The sequence below is a fragment of the Dendrobates tinctorius genome, unplaced genomic scaffold (assembly GCF_039654945.1).
Source record: "Dendrobates tinctorius isolate UK_male_01 unplaced genomic scaffold, ASM3965494v1 ptg000524l, whole genome shotgun sequence".
In the NCBI taxonomy this organism is placed as follows: domain Eukaryota; kingdom Metazoa; phylum Chordata; class Amphibia; order Anura; family Dendrobatidae; genus Dendrobates; species Dendrobates tinctorius.
In genome coordinates this window covers 100,933-121,439 of record NW_027362183.1, presented here as the reverse complement: position 1 = coordinate 121,439, position 20,507 = coordinate 100,933, and the positions used below count along the sequence as shown (strand labels likewise).

The window sequence follows — 20,507 nt, the reverse complement described above, 5'->3', positions numbered from 1 at the left end:
TGAGGCTTTGCAGCAATGATGTCCTGAAGTCTAGAGGCCATGGATGTCACCATCGCTGGTCTCCTCTAGTGTGAGGCTTTGCAGCAATGATGTCCTGAAGTCTAGAGGCCATGGATGTCACCATCGCTGGTCTCCTCTAGTGTGAGGCTTTGCAGCAATGATGTCCTGAAGTCTAGAGGCCATGGATGTCACCATCGCTGGTCTCCTCTGGTGTGAGGCTTTGCAGCAATGATGTCCTGAAGTCTGGAGGCCATGGCTGTCACTGTCGCTGGTCTCCTCTGGTGTGAGGCTTTGCAGCAATGATGTCCTGAAGTCTAGAGGCCATGGATGTCACCCTCACTGGTCTCCTCTGGTGTGAGGCTTTGCAGCAATGATGGCCTGAAGTCTGGAGGCCATGGCTGTCACCATCGCTGGTCTCCTCTGGTGTGAGGCTTTGCAGCAATGATGTCCTGAGGTCTAGAGGCCATGGATATCACCATCACTGGTTTCTTCTGGTGTGATGCTTTGCAGCAATGATGGCCTGAAGTGTGGAGGCCATGGCTGTCACCATCGTTGGTCTCCTCTGGTGTGAGGCTTTGTCGCCTATCCTGCATTGACTTCTACAGTTGTTTGTGGCTTCTTCTGCCTTTTGCCTTCAGCCGGTGAAATGCGGCTTGATGGGCTGAGATCTGGTGAGGACTCAGCCATTGTAGAATATTCCACTTCTTTTCTTTCTCAGGATGTTTTGGGTCATTGTACATCTATCACCCCCTTAGTTAGGGAAACAATCTTAAAAAAAATGTATTTATTTCCATTTTCCCATTAGGGTTAGGGCCGAGATTAGGGTTAGGGGTGTGTTGGGGTTAGAGTTGGAGATAGAATTGGGGGGTTTCCACTCTTTAGGCACATCAGGGGCTTTCCAAATGCAACATGGCTTTCGACCTCAATTCCAGCCAATTCAGCGTTGAAAACGTCAAATGGCGCTCCTTCCCTTCCGAGTTCTGCCAAGCGCCCAAACAGTGGTTTACCCCCACATATGGTGTATCAGCGTACTCAGGACAAATTGCACAACAAGTTTTGGGGTCCAATTTGTCCTTTTACCCTTAGGAATATAAAAAATTGGGGGCAAAAATATCATTTTTGTGGAAAAAAAAAATGATTTTTTTTATTTTTATGGCTCTGTTATAAACTTCTGTGAAGATCTTGGGGGTTCAAAGTTCTCACCACATATCTAGATAAGTTCCTTGGGGCGTCTAGTTTCCAAAATGGTGTCATTTGTGGGGGGTTTCTACTGTTTAGGCTCATCAGGGGCTCTCCAAATTCGATATGGCGTCAAGCCAATTCTGCACTGAAAAATTCAAACGGCGCTCCTTCCCTTCTGAGCTCTGCCATGCGCCCAAACAGTGGTTCCCCCCAAATATCAGGTATCAGCGTACTCAGGACAAATTGCACAATAACGTTTGCAGTCCAATTTCTCCTGTTACCCTTGGGAAAATAAAAAAAATTGGACCTGAAGTAATTTTTTTGTGAAAAAAAGTTAAATGTTCATTTTTTTTAAAAACATTTCAAAAATTCCTGTGAAGCCCCTGAAGGGTTAATAAACTTCTTGAATGTGGTTTTGAGCACCTTGAGGGGTGCAGTTTTTAGAATGGTGTCACTTTTGGGTATTTCTTATCATATAGACCCCTCAAAGTGAGTTCACATGTGATGTGGTCCCTAAAATAAAATGGTGTTGTAAAAATGAGAAATCGCTGGTCAACTTTTAACCCTTATAACTTCCTAACAAAAAATATTTTGGTTCCCAAATTGTGCTGATGTAAAGTAAACATGTGGGAAATGTTAGTTATTAAGTTTTTTGTGTGCTGTATCTCTGTGATTTAAGGTCATAAAAATTCAAAGTTTCAAAATTTTCACCAAATTTCAGTTTTTTTTCACAAATAAACACAAGATATATGAATGAAATGTTCCCACTAACATGAAGGACAATATGTCACGAGAAAACAATGTCAGAATCACCGGGATCCATGGAAGCTCCGGAGTTATCACCTCATACAGGGACAGTGGTCAGAAGTGTAAGAATTGGCCGGGGCAAGAAGGTGCAGACCACCCTCGGGGGTAAAGGGGCTACATGTTTCTGGTAAAGTCTACTCCGACCTTGCTTTTGCTTATTAGTGGTCTGCACCTTGTGGTGACCCCTCGGTATTTGCTCTCACAAAGTCTTCCCGTTATGGCGGACTTAGTCGCAGACTTCCTGGAGAGTTCGGGGGAAACATTGGGCGATCATCCACCACTGGCGTCTTCCAGGGACGTCCAGGACTTTTAGTTCCCAGCTCACCAGTGGGCTCATCTGCAGAATGTACAAACTCTTCATCACTCTGCTCCTAACATTTCTAAAATGCTGAACCTTGTGTCACTGTCCAAATATTTCTGGAAGGGATAAGGGAACCAAACACTAGGGAAGGGGGAAGTGGAGACCCCTAGACAGATCTAACGTTACCCTGTCTGCCCTATCATCCCTATATAGATTCTGCATCTATCGCCGAGCAGGATACCTAATCCCTGCCCGACCCTGGCAATAAGCCCTGCGCCTGGAAGGACAGGATGAGCGCTAGTCAATCCCTACTACCACTAAAGACAGATGGGATACACAAACAAGGGGGAACACTTAGCGCGAGTAGACTCAGAGAGAAACACCGACGCCCTCCAAACACCAAAGAGGAAGATAGCTGACTGCAATAGCTCCAAGCCTCAACAGGGAACTGGAAATAGAAATATCAACCGCAATTCCCAGCAGTAAGCTGGGGGTTATAAACATCCCGGTCCAGGGGTCAACTAGAGCCGGGGTAAGATGCCACTGGGTCTAAAGTCAGAAGAACCAGGAAGGACTCTGCAAAGCCAACCGCTGAGACATTCTGCAGATAGATGCAATGCAACAGTCACCCCGACACAAGCTCATTAAATAGATACAAAACCAGAATGATTACACAGCCATAGGAACAGAACCAAGCTGAGCCCAGACTGTGACCTCGTCCCTGGGGAAGTGCTGGAGGGGAGACGTGGGTTTATGCCCTTAATGGAGTCCGTGTGAGACCAGAGGATTTTCCTCCAGCACATCAGAGTGTTGTGAGGAGTGAGCTGCATAAACGACATCCATAGAGGGGGTGGGAGGGGGTCCGCCTTACCTCCACCTGCAGAGGCGGCACCGGCGTGTGCTGACAGGACCTGTGTGAGGTCACAGTCATGTGATCAGTCACATGGAGGAGTCACACGGTCTGGGGCTGAAATAGCCGGGCTCCGGGAGGAAGTCTTTGTTCAGCAAAACGCAAAGAACGGAGTCTGTTACAGAATTTAGCGGTCTTTGTTGTTTTCCAGAAGGGCAGTGCTTACTTTCCCCTCCTTGTTGGTTTATGCCAACATATAATAAACCAACCAAAGACTTAAAGAGACAGTGTTCCTGTCCTTCCTAGCTCCGTGTATTGCCAACTACCACAATACATGCAGCACGATTTCACAGAACGGTCAGTAACCGATCAGTGCACATCGGCTGCCATTGTTCTCGGCAGCACGTTTACACAGAACGATCAGTAACAGATCAGTGCACATCGGCTACCATTGTTCTCGGCAGCACGTTTACACAGAACGATCAGTAACAGATCAGTGCACATCGGCTGCCATTGTTCTCGGCAGCACGTTTATACAGAACGATCAGTAACAGATCAATGCACATCAGCTGTCATTGGTTTCGGCAGCACGTTTACACAGAACAATCAGAAACAGATCTGTTGTGAGCTCATTTTCTCGTTCACCTTTGATGTCCGATGAACTCCCTCTGCTGGTGAAAGGAAGTGGTGAAACTGATTTGGATGGGAGAAACCTGTCACCTGAACAGGTGGATTGCGATTGGACATCCGGAATCTCTGAGTGGATATAAGGCAGCCGACGCCCTGTAGGGTTGCTGGTGATTTCTCTGCTCTGAGCTCTGGCCTCCAGTTCAGTTCCTGTCTTCTAAAGCTAAGTTTTGCTCTATTATTGTTCCATGAGATTTTGTCTGATTTGCTTAGTTTTGTGTTCTGCCAGCCCCGGCTGGGGCTCTGCTGAATTTCCATTTTTGTCCCTGATCGGTTAAATCTCTTTTGCTCTGTCTTCAGAATATATCGGAGTGCTGATATAGGGATTTTGAAGTCTAGCGACTTCAGGGCCGTTTTTCCTATCAGACGTGTTGGGACATTTTTGGTAGGGTTTTTGCGAATTGCAGCCAGCATCTTTTCTGTCCTTTCCTATCTAGTTAGTTGGGCCCCATCGCTTGCTCTGCCTGTCTTTCTGTCTGTGTTTTCATCTGTTTTCACCGACAATAAATGTTGGGGACTGTCTATTGCTTTGGGGTCTGCTCTGGGGCAGTTTAGATTTCCCCTTTCTTTCTTTAGGCTTATTTAGTTCTCCGGCTGTGAAGAGGCGTCTAGGACCACCGTAGGAACGCTCCACGGCTACTGTTAGTTGTTGTGAATAGGATCAGGGGTCTGCAATCTGCTAGCTACCAACCTCTCCGGTTTTCTGGACTTAGCTTGCATTTTTGTTTTTTCCTCCTCCTGTGACTCATTCATAACACAGATCATTGCACATCGGCTGCCATTGTTCTCGGCAGCACGATTAATAATAATAATAATAATCTTTATTTATATAGCGCCAACATATTCCGCAGCGATTTACAGTTTAACAGTTTCAAAACACAAGTCATAAGTAACAACATTAACAATACAATAAAGCAAAATAAGACGAAATAAGCCGCCCCTGCTGGTGAGAGCTTACAATCTACAATGAGGTGGGGGAGATACAGAGGACAGGGGTATATTTACAATGATGGTCCGGACATCTTGAGGGAGTGAGGGATGGATGGAGATAGTGAATGGGCTACACACGCACACTTACACATAGAATGACTTTGATTAGTGAACGTGATAGGCCGCTCTGAACAAATGTGTTTTGAGGGAGCGCCTAAAACTGTGCAAACTGTGGTTAGTCCTAATTTCTAGGGGTAGAGCATTCCAGAGGATAGGAGAAGCACGGAAGAAGTCTTGGAGTCGGGAGTGGGAGGTACGGATTAGTGCAGAGGTTAGTCGAAAGTCGTTTGCAGAGCGCAGCGGTTGGTTAAGCCGATAGACAGAAATGAGGGAGGAGATGTAGGGGGGTGCTGCACCGTGGAGAGCTTTGTGGGTGAGAACAAGTACTTTGAATTGGATCCTATAATAAATGGGCAGCCAGTGTAATGACTGACGAAGAGCAGACACGTCCGAGTACCGATTAGCCAGATGCACAACCCTGGCTGCTGCATTAAGTATGGACTGGAGAGGGGATAGTCGAGTGAAGGGGAGGCCAATTAATAGAGCGTTGCAGTAGTCCAGGCGGGAGTGGATCAATGCTACAGTGAGGGTTTTTGTTGTTTCCATGGTGAGAAAAGGGCGGATTCTAGAGATGTTCTTTTGGTGTAAGCGGCAAGAGCGGGCAAGAGATTGTATATGGGATGTGAAGGAGAGGTTGGTGTCAAACATAACACCCAGACAGCGTGCCTGCTGCCGGGGTGTTATTGTGGTACCACCCACGGAGAGGGAAATGTCAGATTTAGGGCGATTAGTGGATGGCGGGAGCAGAAGAAGTTGAGTTTCAGATAGAGAGCGGACATGATATTGGAGACTTCGGACAGACAGTCACTGGCGATCTGTAGTACAGCGGGGGTAAGGTCGGGGAATGACGTACAGTCATATATAAAAGTTTGGGCACCCCTATTAATGTTAACCTTTTTTCTTTATAACAATTTTGGTTTTTGCAACAGCTATTTCAGTTTCATATATCTAATAACTGATGGACTCAGTTATATTTCTGGAATCAAATGAGGTTTATTGTACTAACAGAAAATGTGCAATCTGCATTTAAACAAAATTTGACCGGTGCAAAAGTATGGGCACCCTTATCATTTTCTTGATTTGAACACTCCTAACTACTTTTTACTGACTTCCTGAAGCACTAAATTGGTTTTGTAACCTCATTGAGCTTTGAACTTCATAGCCAGGTGTATCCAATCATGAGGAAAGGTATTTAAGGTGGCCACTTGCAAGTAGTTCTCCTATTTGATTGTCCTATGAAGAGTGGCATCATGGGCTCCTCAAAACAACTCTCAAATGATCTGAAAACAAAGATTATTCAACATAGCTTTTCAGGGGAAGGATACAAAAAGTTGTCTCAGAGATTTAACCTGTCAGTTTCCACTGTGAGGAACATAGTAAGGAAATGGAAGAACACAGGTACAGTTCTTGTTAAGCCCAGAAGTGGCAGGCCAAGAAAAATATCAGAAAGGCAGAGAAGAAGAATGGTGAGAACAGTCAAGGACAATCCACAGACCACCTCCAAAGACCACTGTATATCGGTCAACAATACAGCGCACTTTGCACAAGGAGAAGCTGTATGGGAGAGTGATGCGAAAGAAGCCGTTTCTGCAAGCACGCCACAAACAGAGTCGCCTGAGGTCTGCAAAAGCACATTTGGACAAGCCAGTTACATTTTGGAAGAAGGTCCTGTGGACTGATGAAACAAAGATTGAGTTGTTTGGTCATACAAAAAGGCGTTATGCATGGAGGCTAAAAAACAGCATTCCAAGAAAAACACTGGCTACCGACAGTAAAATTTGGTGGAGGTTCCATCATGCTTTGGGGCTGTGTGGCCAATGCCGGCACCGGGAATCTTGTTAAAGTTGAGGGTCGCATGGATTCAACTCAGTATCAGCAGATTCTTGACAATAATGTGCAAGAATCAGTGACGAAGTTGAAGTTACGCAGGGGATGGATATTTCAGCAAGACAATGATCCAAAGCACCGCTCCAAATCTACTCAGGCATTCATGCAGAGGAACAATTACAATGTTCTGGAATGGCCATCCCAGTCCCCAGACCTGAATATCATTGAACATCTGTGGGATGATTTGAAGCGGGCTGTCCATGCTCGGCGACCATCAAACTTAGCTGAACTGGAATTGTTTTGTAAACAGGAATGGTCACAAATACCTTCATCCAGGATCCAGGAATCATTAATAGCTACAGGAAGCGACTAGAGGCTGTTATTTTTTGCAAAAGGAGGATCTACGAAATATTAATGTCACTTTTATGTTGAGGTGCCCATACTTTTGCACCGGTCAAATTTTGTTTACATGCAGATTGCACATTTTCTGTTAGTACAATAAACCTCATTTGAATCCAGAAATATAACTGAGTCCATCAGTTATTAGATATATGAAACTGAAATAGCTGTTGCAAAAACCAAAATTGTTATAAAGAAAAAAGGTTAACATTAATAGGGGTGCCCAAACTTTAAAATATGACTGTATATAGTTGTGTGTCATCAGCATAAAGATGGTACTGATTACACAGAATGATCAGTAACAGATCAGTGCACATCAGCTGCCATTGTTCTCCGCAGCACGTTTACACAGAACGATCAGTAACAGATCAGTGCACATCGGCTGCCATTGTTCTCGGCAGCACGTTTACACAGAACGATCAGTAACAGATCAGTGCACATCGGCTGCCATTGTTCTCCGCAGCACGATTACACAGAACGATCAGTAACAGATCAATGCACATCAGCTGTCATTGGTTTCGGCAGCACATTTAAACAGAACGATCAGTAACAGATCAGTGCACATCGGCTGCCATTGTTCTCCGCAGCACGTTTACACAGAACGATCAGTAACAGATCAGTGCACATCGGCTGCCATTGTTCTCGGCAGCACGTTTACACAGAACGATCAGTAACAGATTAGTGCAAATCGGCTGCCATTGTTCTCCGCAGCACGTTTACACAGAACGATCAGTAACAGATCAGTGCACATCGGCTGCCATTGTTCTCGGCAGCACGTTTACACAGAACAATCAGTAACAGATCAGTGCACATCGGCTGCCATTGTTCTCCGCAGCACGATTACACAGAACGATCAGTAACAGATCAATGCACATCAGCTGTCATTGGTTTCGGCAGCACGTTTACACAGAACAATCAGTAACAGATCACTGCACATCGGCTGCCATTGTTCTCCGCAGCACGTTTACACAGATCAGTAACAGATCAGTGCACATTGGTTGCCATTGTTCTTGTTTACACAGAATGACAATGCATGTAACACATCTACATTCCATATACTACGACATACACGGGAAATGGGGTAGCCACACAGCACTCCCCTCCGGAGCGGCTCGTGCCCAGCCTAAACGTCTGAAGATGCTCTGATGGATGAGGGCAGCACCAGGGGCACTCCGTGATGTCACCTCAGCGGTCTGCAGCCAGGAACATTCTGTCCTGGAATAGGGAGGTGATACTGCACACCGCTAGATGGGACAGCAGCGGGGCCTCCGGTTACTGCGGTGCACGTCCTCACCTGCAGGTGGGGGTCTCTGGTCTCTCGAGCGCACGTCAAGGCACTGGATAGGCAACTCTGCACCTCTCGATACTCCTGAGTGTCTTCCTCCACCGCCACCGCCATGTTCATCCATGTCTTACACTCCTGGAAGGCCGGAGCATCCATCAGTCCTAACAACAAGCTCCTCCCCATCTCGCGAGCTCTTCTATACCTATATCTTCTCTCCCACCATCCCCCTCACCTCGCGGGGTTTCCCCCTCCCACCATCCCCCTCACCTCCCGGGAGTTCCCCCTCACCTCGCGGGGGTTCCCCCTCCAACCATCCCCCTCACCTCGCGGGGGATCCCCCTCCCACCATCTCACCATCCCCCTCACCTCGCGGGGGATCCCACTCCCACCATCCCCCTCACCTCGCGGGGGTTCCCCCTCCTCAGGTCCAGCTCAGCTCGATAGTGCTCCAGGGCCTGCTGGTAGTCCTTCAGATCGGCAAACGTGGCAGCCAAAGACACGTGGATGACAGCGAGCTCCCGGTCCGGACGGCCCAAGGACTCAGCACAGCTCAGCTACAAGAGAGCAAGTAAACTGTCTGCAGAAAAACGGACCAGACTTCATGACAGTGCTGCCCCAGGACCCCTCAGAAGTGGGCGAACCCTGAAATAACAGCCTGAAGAGCGCGAGACTGTACGCTGGCTCCACCGCCTCCAACCGGTAGTTGACTCCAGCCCCCCTTGTTCATCAGCCATATCGACCTCCCGCAACGCATCGGTCAGCTCCGCCGCCACACGCGTCCATCAGATCCGTCACCCTCCCCAACATCTGTCAGCTCTGCAGCCCCTCCCCACACACGTCCGTCGGCTAAGTTCCCCTCCCCCAACAGGTCCGCTGTCTTTGTCCCCGCCCACATACAAACATCTGTCAGCTACATCGACACCCCACCCCCACACACACTACCGTCACGGTATAGGCTACGATACACGGCGCTTCGTATCCCCCAGCAATAGACGGGACCCCTCACTACCGTCACGGTATAGGCTGCGATACACGGTGCTCCGTATCCCCCCAGCAATAGACAAGACCCCTCACTTCTGTTACGGTATAGGCTGCGATACACGACGCTCCATATCCCCCCAGCAATAGACGGGACCCCTCACTACCGTCACGGTATAGGCTGCGATACACTGCGCTCCGTATCCACCCAGCAATAGACAGGACCCCTCACTACCGTCACGGTATAGGCTGCGATACACTGCGCTCCGTATCCACCCAGCAATAGACAGGACCCCTCACTACCGTCACGGTATAGGCTGCGATACACTGCGCTCCGTATCCACCCAGCAATAGACAAGACCCCTCACTTCTGTTACGGTATAGGCTGCGATACACGGCGCTCCGTATCCCTCCAGCAATAGACGGGACCCCTCACTACCGTCACGGTATAGGCTGCGATACACGGCGCTTCGTATCCACCCAGCAATAGACGGGACCCCTCACTACCATCACGGTATAGGCTGCGATACACGGCGCTCCGTATCCACCCAGCAATAGACAAGACCCCTCACTTCTGTTACAGTATAGGCTGTGATACACGGCGCTCCGTATCCCCCCAGCAATAGACGGGACCCCTCACTATCGTCACGGTATAGGCTGCGATACACGGTGCTCCGTATCCCCCCAGCCAATAGACGGGACCCCTCACTACCGTCACGGTATAGGCTGCGATACACGGTGCTCCGTAGCCACCCAGCAATAGACGGGACCCCTCACTACCGTCACGGTATAGGCTGCGATACACGGTGCTCCGTATCCCCCCAGCCAATAGACGGGACCCCTCACTACCGTCACGGTATAGGCTGTGATACACGGCGCTCCGTATCCCCCCAGCAATAGACGGGACCCCTCACTACCGTCACGGTATAGCCTGCGATACACGGTGCTCCATATCCCCCAGCAATAGACAGGACCCCTCACTACCGTCACGGTATAGGCTGCGATACACGGTGCTCTGTATCCCCCTGTAATCTTAAGTAAAGTATGATGTTTCTGGAACATTCTAGAATCTCCCATTTCACTCTGATGAGAAAATCAGCCTGTCATAGTTGCAGCATCCCCCCTCCTTATTCACTTACAGCTCTCTGCCTGCATTTGGTAACAGGACACCGTCCATTTCCTGTGGAGCTAGGAATGTTAATTAAGCTGAGTGGAGAGGATGTCTTTTGTTCTCAAACATGTGGCTGAATAAAGCTATGGGAGATATTAAAACAAGTCATATCGCAAAAACCATGTGTGACAGGGATATAATAATTACATTTCTGCGTAGGGCACGAAACCAGCTTTCTAACCCCTAGTTTTCACGGTTCTAACCCCTCCAGAAACTGAGATATGGATTGCTCCCAAATGGAGTGTCTTAATTACGGCATGTTTGATGTTGTTTTATTGTATTCAATAGACTACAACCAATGATACCATGTGTGTGTTTATATGAGCTTCCCTCGTTCAGATATAGTTATAAGTTTTACAGTGAAATTGCAACTTGGAGAAAGGGGGGCTGAACTTCCCCAGACTGCCCCTTTCGTGATGTAACCGACCCTAGGCTATAAGGTACCCCTCCCTTACAATTCCGGAGTTGAAGCTGCAGATGCCATGCTAGAAAGACCTGCAGATGTCCGGGGATGTGTGGTTGGCTGCCCCTCCCCCAAGCCACATGGTGTGACGAACAGCGCGGCCGGTGCCAATATGTCACGATCCCACCGACACGGGTTTGTCAGCTGAAGGAGGGATGCGACGCACTGCCGGCACACGGCTATCACAGGCACAGTGGGGGCTTATCTTAGTTATCCCGCCACTGGTACCATGTGACAAAATATACAGCAAGCTATCCTTGCTCTAACAATTTAACGCAGGGGGGTATTTTGGATGCCCCACCACTGCTAACAACCTTCCAAGAACTACGGGGATTTATGTATATCCCACTTTCTCAGTTCCACTTTGGAACTTGCAGCTCTCCGGCGCCCCCCTTACCCTCAGGTCAGTCAGGGAACTGCACCTAGGATAATTAGTCGCCGGACGGGCTGCTTGTTGTGCACGGGCAATTAGACTACTGCAGTGAGGGAATTATCAATGCTGTGGCTGCAGCCCCTCATTCAGCAATACAAGACCCTTCCGGACTGCCAACTAGCCTAACCAACCGCACACACCACGCTGCCACCAGCCACGCTTTACTTAATCAAAGAGTTAATTAAGAGGGTCCGTGGCAAACCCCCAAATTAGTAGATATCTAAAAAAGGCGTATAGTTCGTTTCTTAGAGCATGAAGGCAGACTGAATAATTTAATCATTTATTCCCCAAATGGGCAGTAATTACATAGATAAAATTTGTTATAAAATTGAGACATTAAGTATGTACAATACAAATATATGAAAACAACAAGGATTAAAAGGCAGAAATTAACACTTACATGTGCTTAGGTGGTATTAGGCAGACCATGTGACTGGGGGATGGGCCGCTTAGCCAAACGTCCCCACTCATCTGGGGTTCTTGTCAGCATGGACTCTGCAGCTCCAACTGACTGGAATTTGGTATGGAATACCTTATAGCCTAGGGTCTGTGACCTAACGAAATGGGTGGTCTGGTGAGGTCCAACCCCCCTTTCTCTAAGTTATGATTTGGCTACAAAATTTAGAATAACTATATCTAAACGAGAAAAGCCTGTACCAACACACATAGGGCATCATTATTTGTGATTTATCGAATAGAATCTAACAACACCAAGCATGCCATAATTAAGACACTCCATTTGGGAGCAATCCATATCTCACTTTCTGGAGGGATTAGGATCATGAAAATTAGGGATTGGTAAGCTGGTTTCGTTGCCTACGCAGTTTTGTGACTATTATATCTCTGAGGGGTATGGTTTTTGCAATACGACTTGCTTTAATACTTCCCATATACTGGCATCCAGCCTCGTGGCCAGAACACAGAGATCTTTTCCATTTAGCTGTGCAGGGGGGGGGGGGGGGGGGAGGAGAAGGCTTCGAGAGGAAAGGCCCGGTAACAGGTTTCAGATGCAGGCAGAGAGCTGTACACACACACACACACACACACACACACACACTTGCTAAGGGGGGCAAAAGGAGGGAGCTGCAAAAGCTGACAGGCTACTATCTCATAGAATGGACGATTCTAGAAGATTACAGAAAACATCATACTTTGTAGACATTTTACATTACACATGGGCTGCCTAAAGTACCATAAGCAACTGTAAATGTAATTTCTGTTTTTCCATCCATGTTATTTTTATATTTGTAATGTACATATTTAATGTCTCAACTTTGTAACAACTTTTATCTGTGTAATCACTGCCCACATTTTGGGAATAAATGATAAAATTATCAGTCTGTCTTCATGCTCTAAGAAATGAACTATGTGCCTTTTTTAGATAATCACTACTAATTTGGGGGTTTGCCACGGACCCTCTTAATTAACTCTAAGTGAATCGTGGCTGGTGGCAGCGTGGTGTGTGCGGTTGTTTCAGCTAGTTGGCAGCACAGAAGGGTCTTATATTGCTGAATGAGTGGCCACGGCCGAAGCATTGATAATTCCCTTACTGCAGTAGTCTAATTGTCCGTGCACAAGCAGCCCATCCGGCAACTAATTATCCTAGGTGCAGTTCCCTGACTGACCTGAGGGTAAGGGGGGCGCCGGAGAGCTGCGAGTTCCAAAGTGGAACTGAGAAAGTGGGATATCCATAAATCATCACAGTTCTTGGAAGGTTGTTAGCAGTGGTGGGGCATCCAAAATACCCCCTGCGGTAAATTGTTAGAGCAAGGTTAGCTTGCTGTATATTTTGTCACATGGTACCAGTGTCGGGATAACTAAGATAAGCCCCCCACTGTGCCTGTGATAGCCGTGTGCCGGCAGTGCGTCGCATCCCTCCGTCCGCTGACATACCCGTGTCAGCTGCAGGACTGACATATTGGTGGCACAGGGTGCGCTGTCGTCACACCCCCCAGCAATAGACGGGACCCCTCACTACCATCACGGTATAGGCTGCGATACACGGTGCTCTGTACCCCCCAGGCAATAGACGGGACCCTCACTACCGTCACGGTATAGGCTGCAATGCATGGCTGTTGTGAACTCCCTTACTTGGATTTCTGAGCCGAAGCTCCCTCTGGTGGTTACTGAGAGTAGTGGAGCTGGCCAGGCAGATGGAGGTTCTCCACCTGACGATGATAATTGGGAATCTGGGATTGCTGGCTGGGAGCATTTAATGGAGCTGGCTGCTCTTGAAGGTTGCTGGTGATTTTTTCCTGATTCTGTTATGAAGTGGGTCACCGAGGAGGATGGCAGGAACAGGCTAAGCCACCAGAAGACCAGAGAGGTTGGTAACTAAGCGGATTGCAGACCCCTGATCCTATTCGCACAACTAGCAGTAGCCGTGGTGCATTCCAACGATGCCCTAGATGCTTCGTCACAGCCAGAGGACTAACTAAGCCTAAAGACAGAAAGATGAAATCTAAACTGCCCCGGAGCAGACCCCAAAGGAATAGACAGCCCCCAAACATATATTGTCGGTGAGACAAGATGAGACACAAACATAGACAGAGAACAGACTGAGCAAACGGTGGGGCCCAAGCTGTCTAGACAGGACAGAAAAAGATACTGTCTGCAATCACGCACAAAACCCTGAAAAAGTCCAACACTTCTGATATACAAAAAAACCTGAGATCCACGATCTCACCCCCTCTAGATCAGCACTCTGGTATTAACTGGCAGCAAGCAAAAAGATACTAACGTAACAGGGGATTGAACAAGCTGCAACATATGAAGCAGGGCCCAGCGCTGCCCCCCGCAGGGAGCACGCTGAACCCTAGCAGCAAAACAGAAAGCAAAAAAAAGACACAAACAGATTAGATGCAAAGGATTAACAAAAGAATCACTTAGGTGAACCATGCAGATCAGGCAGGGGACAAGAGAGCTCCAAATGCACATATAGGAAAAAAAAAATCACCAGCAACCTTCAAGAGCAGCCAGCTCCATTATATGCTCCCAGCCAGTAATCCCAGATTCCCAATTATCATCGTCAGGTGGAGAACCTCCATCCACCTGGCCAGCTCCACTACTCTCAGTAACCACCAGAGGGAGCTTCGGCTCAGAAATCTAAGCAAGGGAGTTCACAACACACGGCGCTCCAAATCCCCCCAGAAATAGACGGGACCCCTCACCTGCAGCTGATAATACTCCACAGCTTTACTGTAACATCCGACCTTACAGTACAGATCTCCCAGCTGCTCATACAAGGGCAGCGTCCCCTGCTGGTCACCATCTGCCAGCTCCGACAACGCCTCCTCCAGTCGACAACCTTTAATGGCTGAAAGACACAAAAGGGAAGGGGAATAACAAACCGGGGGGAGTGATGAGGTGTCAGCTCAGGGGCTCCTACTAGTAGCGAGGTGACTGTCCTGGGTCCCCGGAAGTGATGTCAGGTCAGGGGCCCCTACAAGGAATGAGGTGACTCTCCCTGGACCCGGAAGGTAGCGTCACGTCTAGGAAAACGTCATTGTAATAGAAAAATTAAAATCTATAAGTCATCTCCAGGGAGGGGACATGCCGCCATTCCACCTTGAACTTATGGGAAGAGGGAACACCACATATAAATTTTTTTTTTTGTTTTTGAAGTGGGACTAATTAGACTAGGAACAGAGAAACCAATTAATACAGAAGCGAACATGCCAATCACTTTGAAGCAGAGACGTCCTGCCTTGGACAGGTGATTAAAACAGAATCCCTGCAGGGGAAAAGACAGCCACATTGAGATCTGTTTTCGCAGAGAAGTATTCTTTCCCAGGCAGAGCTTCCAATCACACAGCACAGATTGTAGCCTGCCCAGCTTCTGGGACCAGGTAGGAATATTGGGGTTTGTACTGATCTGATATTTCTAAGATAGATTTTTGTCATTGTAGCCAAAGAACAAACGTGACGCATTCACTCACATCACCGTGCGGCCACTAGAAACCATCCAGCTTTGTATCGGTCGGATAGATGATGTGAATTAGGTCATGTTTGATTCCTATGTAATGGTAAACGGCAATATCCAACACCTGGGACCTTTAGAGGCGATGATACCCTGTAAGTCAGGGATCTCATAAAATCCTGAAGGGCTGAGAACATCCAACACACAGCCCCACATGAGGTCATCAAGGGGAGGTATGCGGGTGTAACTCAGGAGCTAATAACAGCAGAAACTGGGTCTGGATCTAACTATGTGTTTGTTTTTTGATGGGAAATTTAGTTAAGTTAAACTAGTTTCTGCAATGCGATCTCTGTTGCGTGCATTCTGTTAGGTGTAGCTGCTAATTAACTGTGATGTCATAGAAACTCACACCTGTATAAATTATTTCTTTAGTTGTTATTTTGATACAGTCTATGACTAAGGGCTGATAGCTAGAAAGGCGTAAGAATGTGACTCTGTTTTTATCTATTTGTGGATATATCTACACATCTTTATGATGGGGTGAAATAAAGAAGAATTGTTTTTTACTACTCAGCTGTGTGATCCAACAGCCTTTTTTTTTTTTTTTTTTTTCCTCTCATTGTGATCCGATGATCAGACGGAATTTTTTGGATTGCTGCTGGCAAATTCAAGGCTACCAAGCACATTGACACGGTGAGGCATTCCGTTTCTTCCTGCATTTTTTCTGGGTCTGGATCATTGTCAGTACTCGGATGACACAGTTCACTGTGAGGGTGTCCCATTTTCCTAAGGAGTACCTCCCTCTGCTAATCTCTGAGCCATTGCCGTGATATCAGGTGTCATGGCGAATCTGATATTTATAAGATTTCTGTCATTGTAGCCAAAGGACAAACGTGACGCATTCACTCACATCACCGTGCGGCCACTAGAAACCATCCAACTTTCTATTGGTCGGATAGATGATGTGAATTAGGTTATGTTTGATTCCTATGTAATGGTAAACGGCAATATCCAACACCTGGGACCTTTAGAGGCGATTATACCCTGTAAGTTAGGGATCTCATGAAATCCTGAAGGGCTGAGAACATCCAACACACAGCCCCACATGAGGTCATCAAGGGGAGGTATGAGGGTGTAACTTAGGAGCTAATAAACAGCAGAAACTGAGTCAGGATCATTGTCAGTACTCGGAAGACATAGGAGAATGGAACACCCTCACAGTGAACAAAGGAGTACCTCCCTCTGCTAAACTCTGAGCCATTTCCGTGATATCAGGTGTCATAGCGAAAGAATAAAATCCATAAGACATCTCCAGGGAGGGGGCATGCTCTCACATTGGACAAATAGTGAAGAGGGAGAAGTACGTATAGCTAGGAAGTGAGCAATACTAATCGAGACATAGGAAGGGCTAACAAGTTAAACTCTTTTAGGAAGTAGGCCTTTACATGGAACATATGGGGACGTGAGAAAATAATTGAAGATAACTACAGAGACCTCCTGCAGTGGACAGGTAATTACAACAGAGGTCTATTGTGAGGAACAGGATAACTGCGAGGGTAAAGACAGACAGACCAAGATTTGTTTATGCAGGGGGATGAGAAGTGGAGAGAGTGCCTTTTTTGCAAGGAATGAAGCATCCAGACTTCAAAACATTTGTATGAGAGCGGAGCAAGATGGCCGTCTCCGAGATTCAGATAGGAATATTGGAGACTTTATCAATCCAATATTTACGTGATACCAATTTTCAGTGCCGTAGTGATAGAACAGATGTGACACACTCACTCACATCCCTCTAGGGCCACTAGAATCCCTCTAATTGAATAACGTTCTGATAGATGATGCTATAACCTATCATATTTGGTCTATATGTAACAGTGAAATCATGGTAAAAATATGACGGCAATGTCCAACGCTGGGAACATGCAGAGACAAAGATATTTTGCTGGAAATCTCATAAAATCCAGAAGGGCTGAGAACATCCCACAAACAGCCCCATGTGAGGTCATCAAGGGGAGGTGCGAGGGGTGAAAATTAGGAGCAAATAAACAGCGGAATCCGGGCTCAGATCAATTGTCAGTCTAGGGAGGCACAGTTCGCTGTAGGTTTTACAACTGGAGTGTCTCCCGCCGCTAAGCACTGAGCCATCCATGACATCAGGATATACAAGTTTCTTGTTTATCCTTTTATTTTATCTAGTTGTATACAGAAGTGTTCAAAATCCTCTCCGTCCAATATGTTTGACCAGATGAATCCCCGTTTTTGGTATAAATTCTATCACCACATGTCACACAATTTACCAGTCGGTGCAGTAGATAAGAGAACCACCAGACTCCACATTCACGATCTGCAGGTTTCGGAGTCTTAGAATAATTAATTGAAGGGGGGGGGTGTTCACAATAATATCATGAGGTCAATCATTCAGTGAAGAGACAGGGGTGAATGCGGTGGCCCTTATCTAAGGGTGAAGGAAGGACATGGTGTAGAGGAGTTTCTCCTTGAAAGCCTGAGAAATACGGGTCACTCCAGAGATTGTTCAGAAGAACAGCGGACTGGGATTACAAAGTTCATTGTAGAAGGTGAAACTTATAAAGACGAGCAGACAATGATCGGCCGATCGGCTACAATGATCGCCAGTGCTTTGTAATGGAAAGCCAAACTGGAGAGACGTGGACGAAAGCGGAAGACGACCATTCTAATGGATGGAAGAACGGCCCGAATGGCAAAGGATCCACCAGTGATTGGCTCCAGGATGAGCACAGTCTCACGTTACCAGTGATCGGCTCCAGGATGATCACAGTCAGTCTCAATTTACCTGTGATCGGCTCCAGGATGATCACAGTCTCACGTTACCAGTGATCGGCTCCAGGATGATCACAGTCAGTCTCACGTTACCAGTGATCGGCTCCAGGATGATCACAGTCAGTCTCACGTTACCAGTGATCGGCTCCAGGATGATCACAGTCAGTCTCACGTTACCAGTGATCGGCTCCAGGATGATCACAGTCTCACGTTACTGTGAGGATTGTGACAGAAGACGCCAGTGTGACGCTAATCTCTTACCAAGAAGTCCCCGCAAAGTCCCACTGATAATAAAGCCATGTTCTGAAGAGGATACAATGTGCCAAAGAACACATCAACTGGCCTAAAGAGAAACGGAGAAACATTCTGTGGACTGATGAAAGTAAAATTGTTCTTTTTTGGGTCCAAGGGCCGCAGCCAGTTCATAAGACAACACCCAAACTCTGCAGCCACAGTACAGTCTGCAGACAGTGAAGCATGGTGGAAGCATCACGATATGGGCAGGTTTCTCTTACTATGGCGCCAGACCTATTTACCGCACACCAGGGATCATGGACCAGTCTGCAGATAGTAAAATACTTGAAGAGGTCATGTCGCCTTACACTGAAGAGGATATGCACCTGAAATGGGAGTTTCACCAAGACAACGACCCTGAACACACCAGGAAACCAGCAAAATCTTGGTTCCAGCTCAGCAAAGTTGAGGTTATGGAGCGGCCGGCCCGATCCCCGGACCTTAATCCAATGGGACACTTGTGGTGACATATAAAATGCCATTTCTGAGGCACATTCAGCACATGCCAAAAAATTGTAGGATGTAGTCCGAGCGGCCAGGAATAACAGGAGACAGCGGCCAGAAGGTGGTGACTCCATGCAACATGGATGTGAAGCCGGTCTAAAGAACTGTAACAACGAAATATCAGGTAAGTGATTCACAGGAAAGATAAATCCACACAAAAAAGTATAAAAAGACAAAAGCAGACGCCGCTGATTATTACAGCGCACAATGGTCATTATGTGTTATTTTCTGTAAAGTCATTATAGATTATATAGGTAACAGCGAGTGATGCCGGATAACAACTAGGAGAAAGATTGGGAGTGACTCGGGATTCTGATCACAGCTATTATTTTGGGAGTGACTCGGGATTCTGATCACGGCTATTATTTTGGGAGTGACTCGGGATTCTGATCACGGCTATTATTTTGGGAGTGACTCGGGATTCTGATCACGGCTATTATTTTGGGAGTGACTGGGGATTCTGATCACAGCTATTATTTTGGGAGTGACTCGGGATTCTGATCACGGCTATTATTTTGGGAGTGACTGTGGATTCTGATCACGGCTATTATTTTGGGAGTGACTGTGGATTCTGATCACGGCTATTATTTTGGGAGTGACTGTGGATTCTGATCACGGCTATTATTTTGGGAGTGACTGTGGATTCTGATCACGGCTATTATTTTGGGAGTGACTCGGGATTCTGATCACGGCTATTATTTTGGGAGTGACTCGGGATTCTGATCACGGCTATTATTTTGGGAGTGACTGTGGATTCTGATCACGGCTATTATTTTGGGAGTGACTGTGGATTCTGATCACGGCTATTATTTTGGGAGTGACTGTGGATTCTGATCACGGCTATTATTTTGGGAGTGACTGTGGATTCTGATCACGGCTATTATTTTGGGAGTGACTGTGGATTCTGATCACGGCTATTATTTTGGGAGCGGCTCGGGATTCTGATCACAGCTATTATTTTGGGAGTGACTCGGGATTCTGATCACGGCTATTATTTTGGGAGTGACTCGGGATTCTGATCACGGCTATTATTTTGGGAGTGGCTCAGGATTCTGATCACGGCTATTATTTTGGGAGTGACTGTGGATTCTGATCACGGCTATTATTTTGGGAGTGACTGTGGATTCTGATCACGGCTATTATTTTGGGAGTGACTGTGGATTCTGATCACGGCTATTATTTTGGGAGTGACTGTGGATTCTGATCACGGCTATTATTTTGGGAGTGGCTCGGGATTCTGATCACGGCTATTATTTTGGGAGTGGCTCGGGATTCTGATCACGGCTATTATTTTGGGAGTGACTGTGGATTCTGATCACGGCTATTATTTTGGGAGTGACTGGATTCTGATCACGGCTATTATTTTGGGAGTGACTGTGGATTCTGATCACGGCTATTATTTTGGGAGCGGCTCGGGATTCTGATCACAGCTATTATTTTGGGATTGACTCGGGATTCTGATAACGGCTATTATTTTGGGAGTGACTCGGGATTCTGATCACGGCTATTATTTTGGGAGTGGCTCGGGATTCTGATCACGGCTATTATTTTGGGAGTG

General features: G+C 47.0%; 1 protein-coding gene across 4 annotated transcripts in view; it reads right to left on the bottom strand.

The window, feature by feature from the left end:
* The window catches only part of TONSL (tonsoku like, DNA repair protein), a 90,480-nt gene that overhangs the window by 40,143 nt on the left and 29,830 nt on the right, over positions 1-20,507 (bottom strand). For all 4 annotated transcript variants that reach the window (XM_073565052.1, XM_073565053.1, XM_073565054.1 and 1 more), the window contains exons 8-10: positions 14,604-14,749; positions 8,790-8,942; positions 8,398-8,523 (exon numbers count right to left, since the gene is read on the bottom strand). In XM_073565052.1, coding sequence (XP_073421153.1) covers positions 8,398-8,523; positions 8,790-8,942; positions 14,604-14,749 — 425 coding nt within the window. The remainder of the gene's footprint in view (positions 1-8,397; positions 8,524-8,789; positions 8,943-14,603; positions 14,750-20,507) is intronic.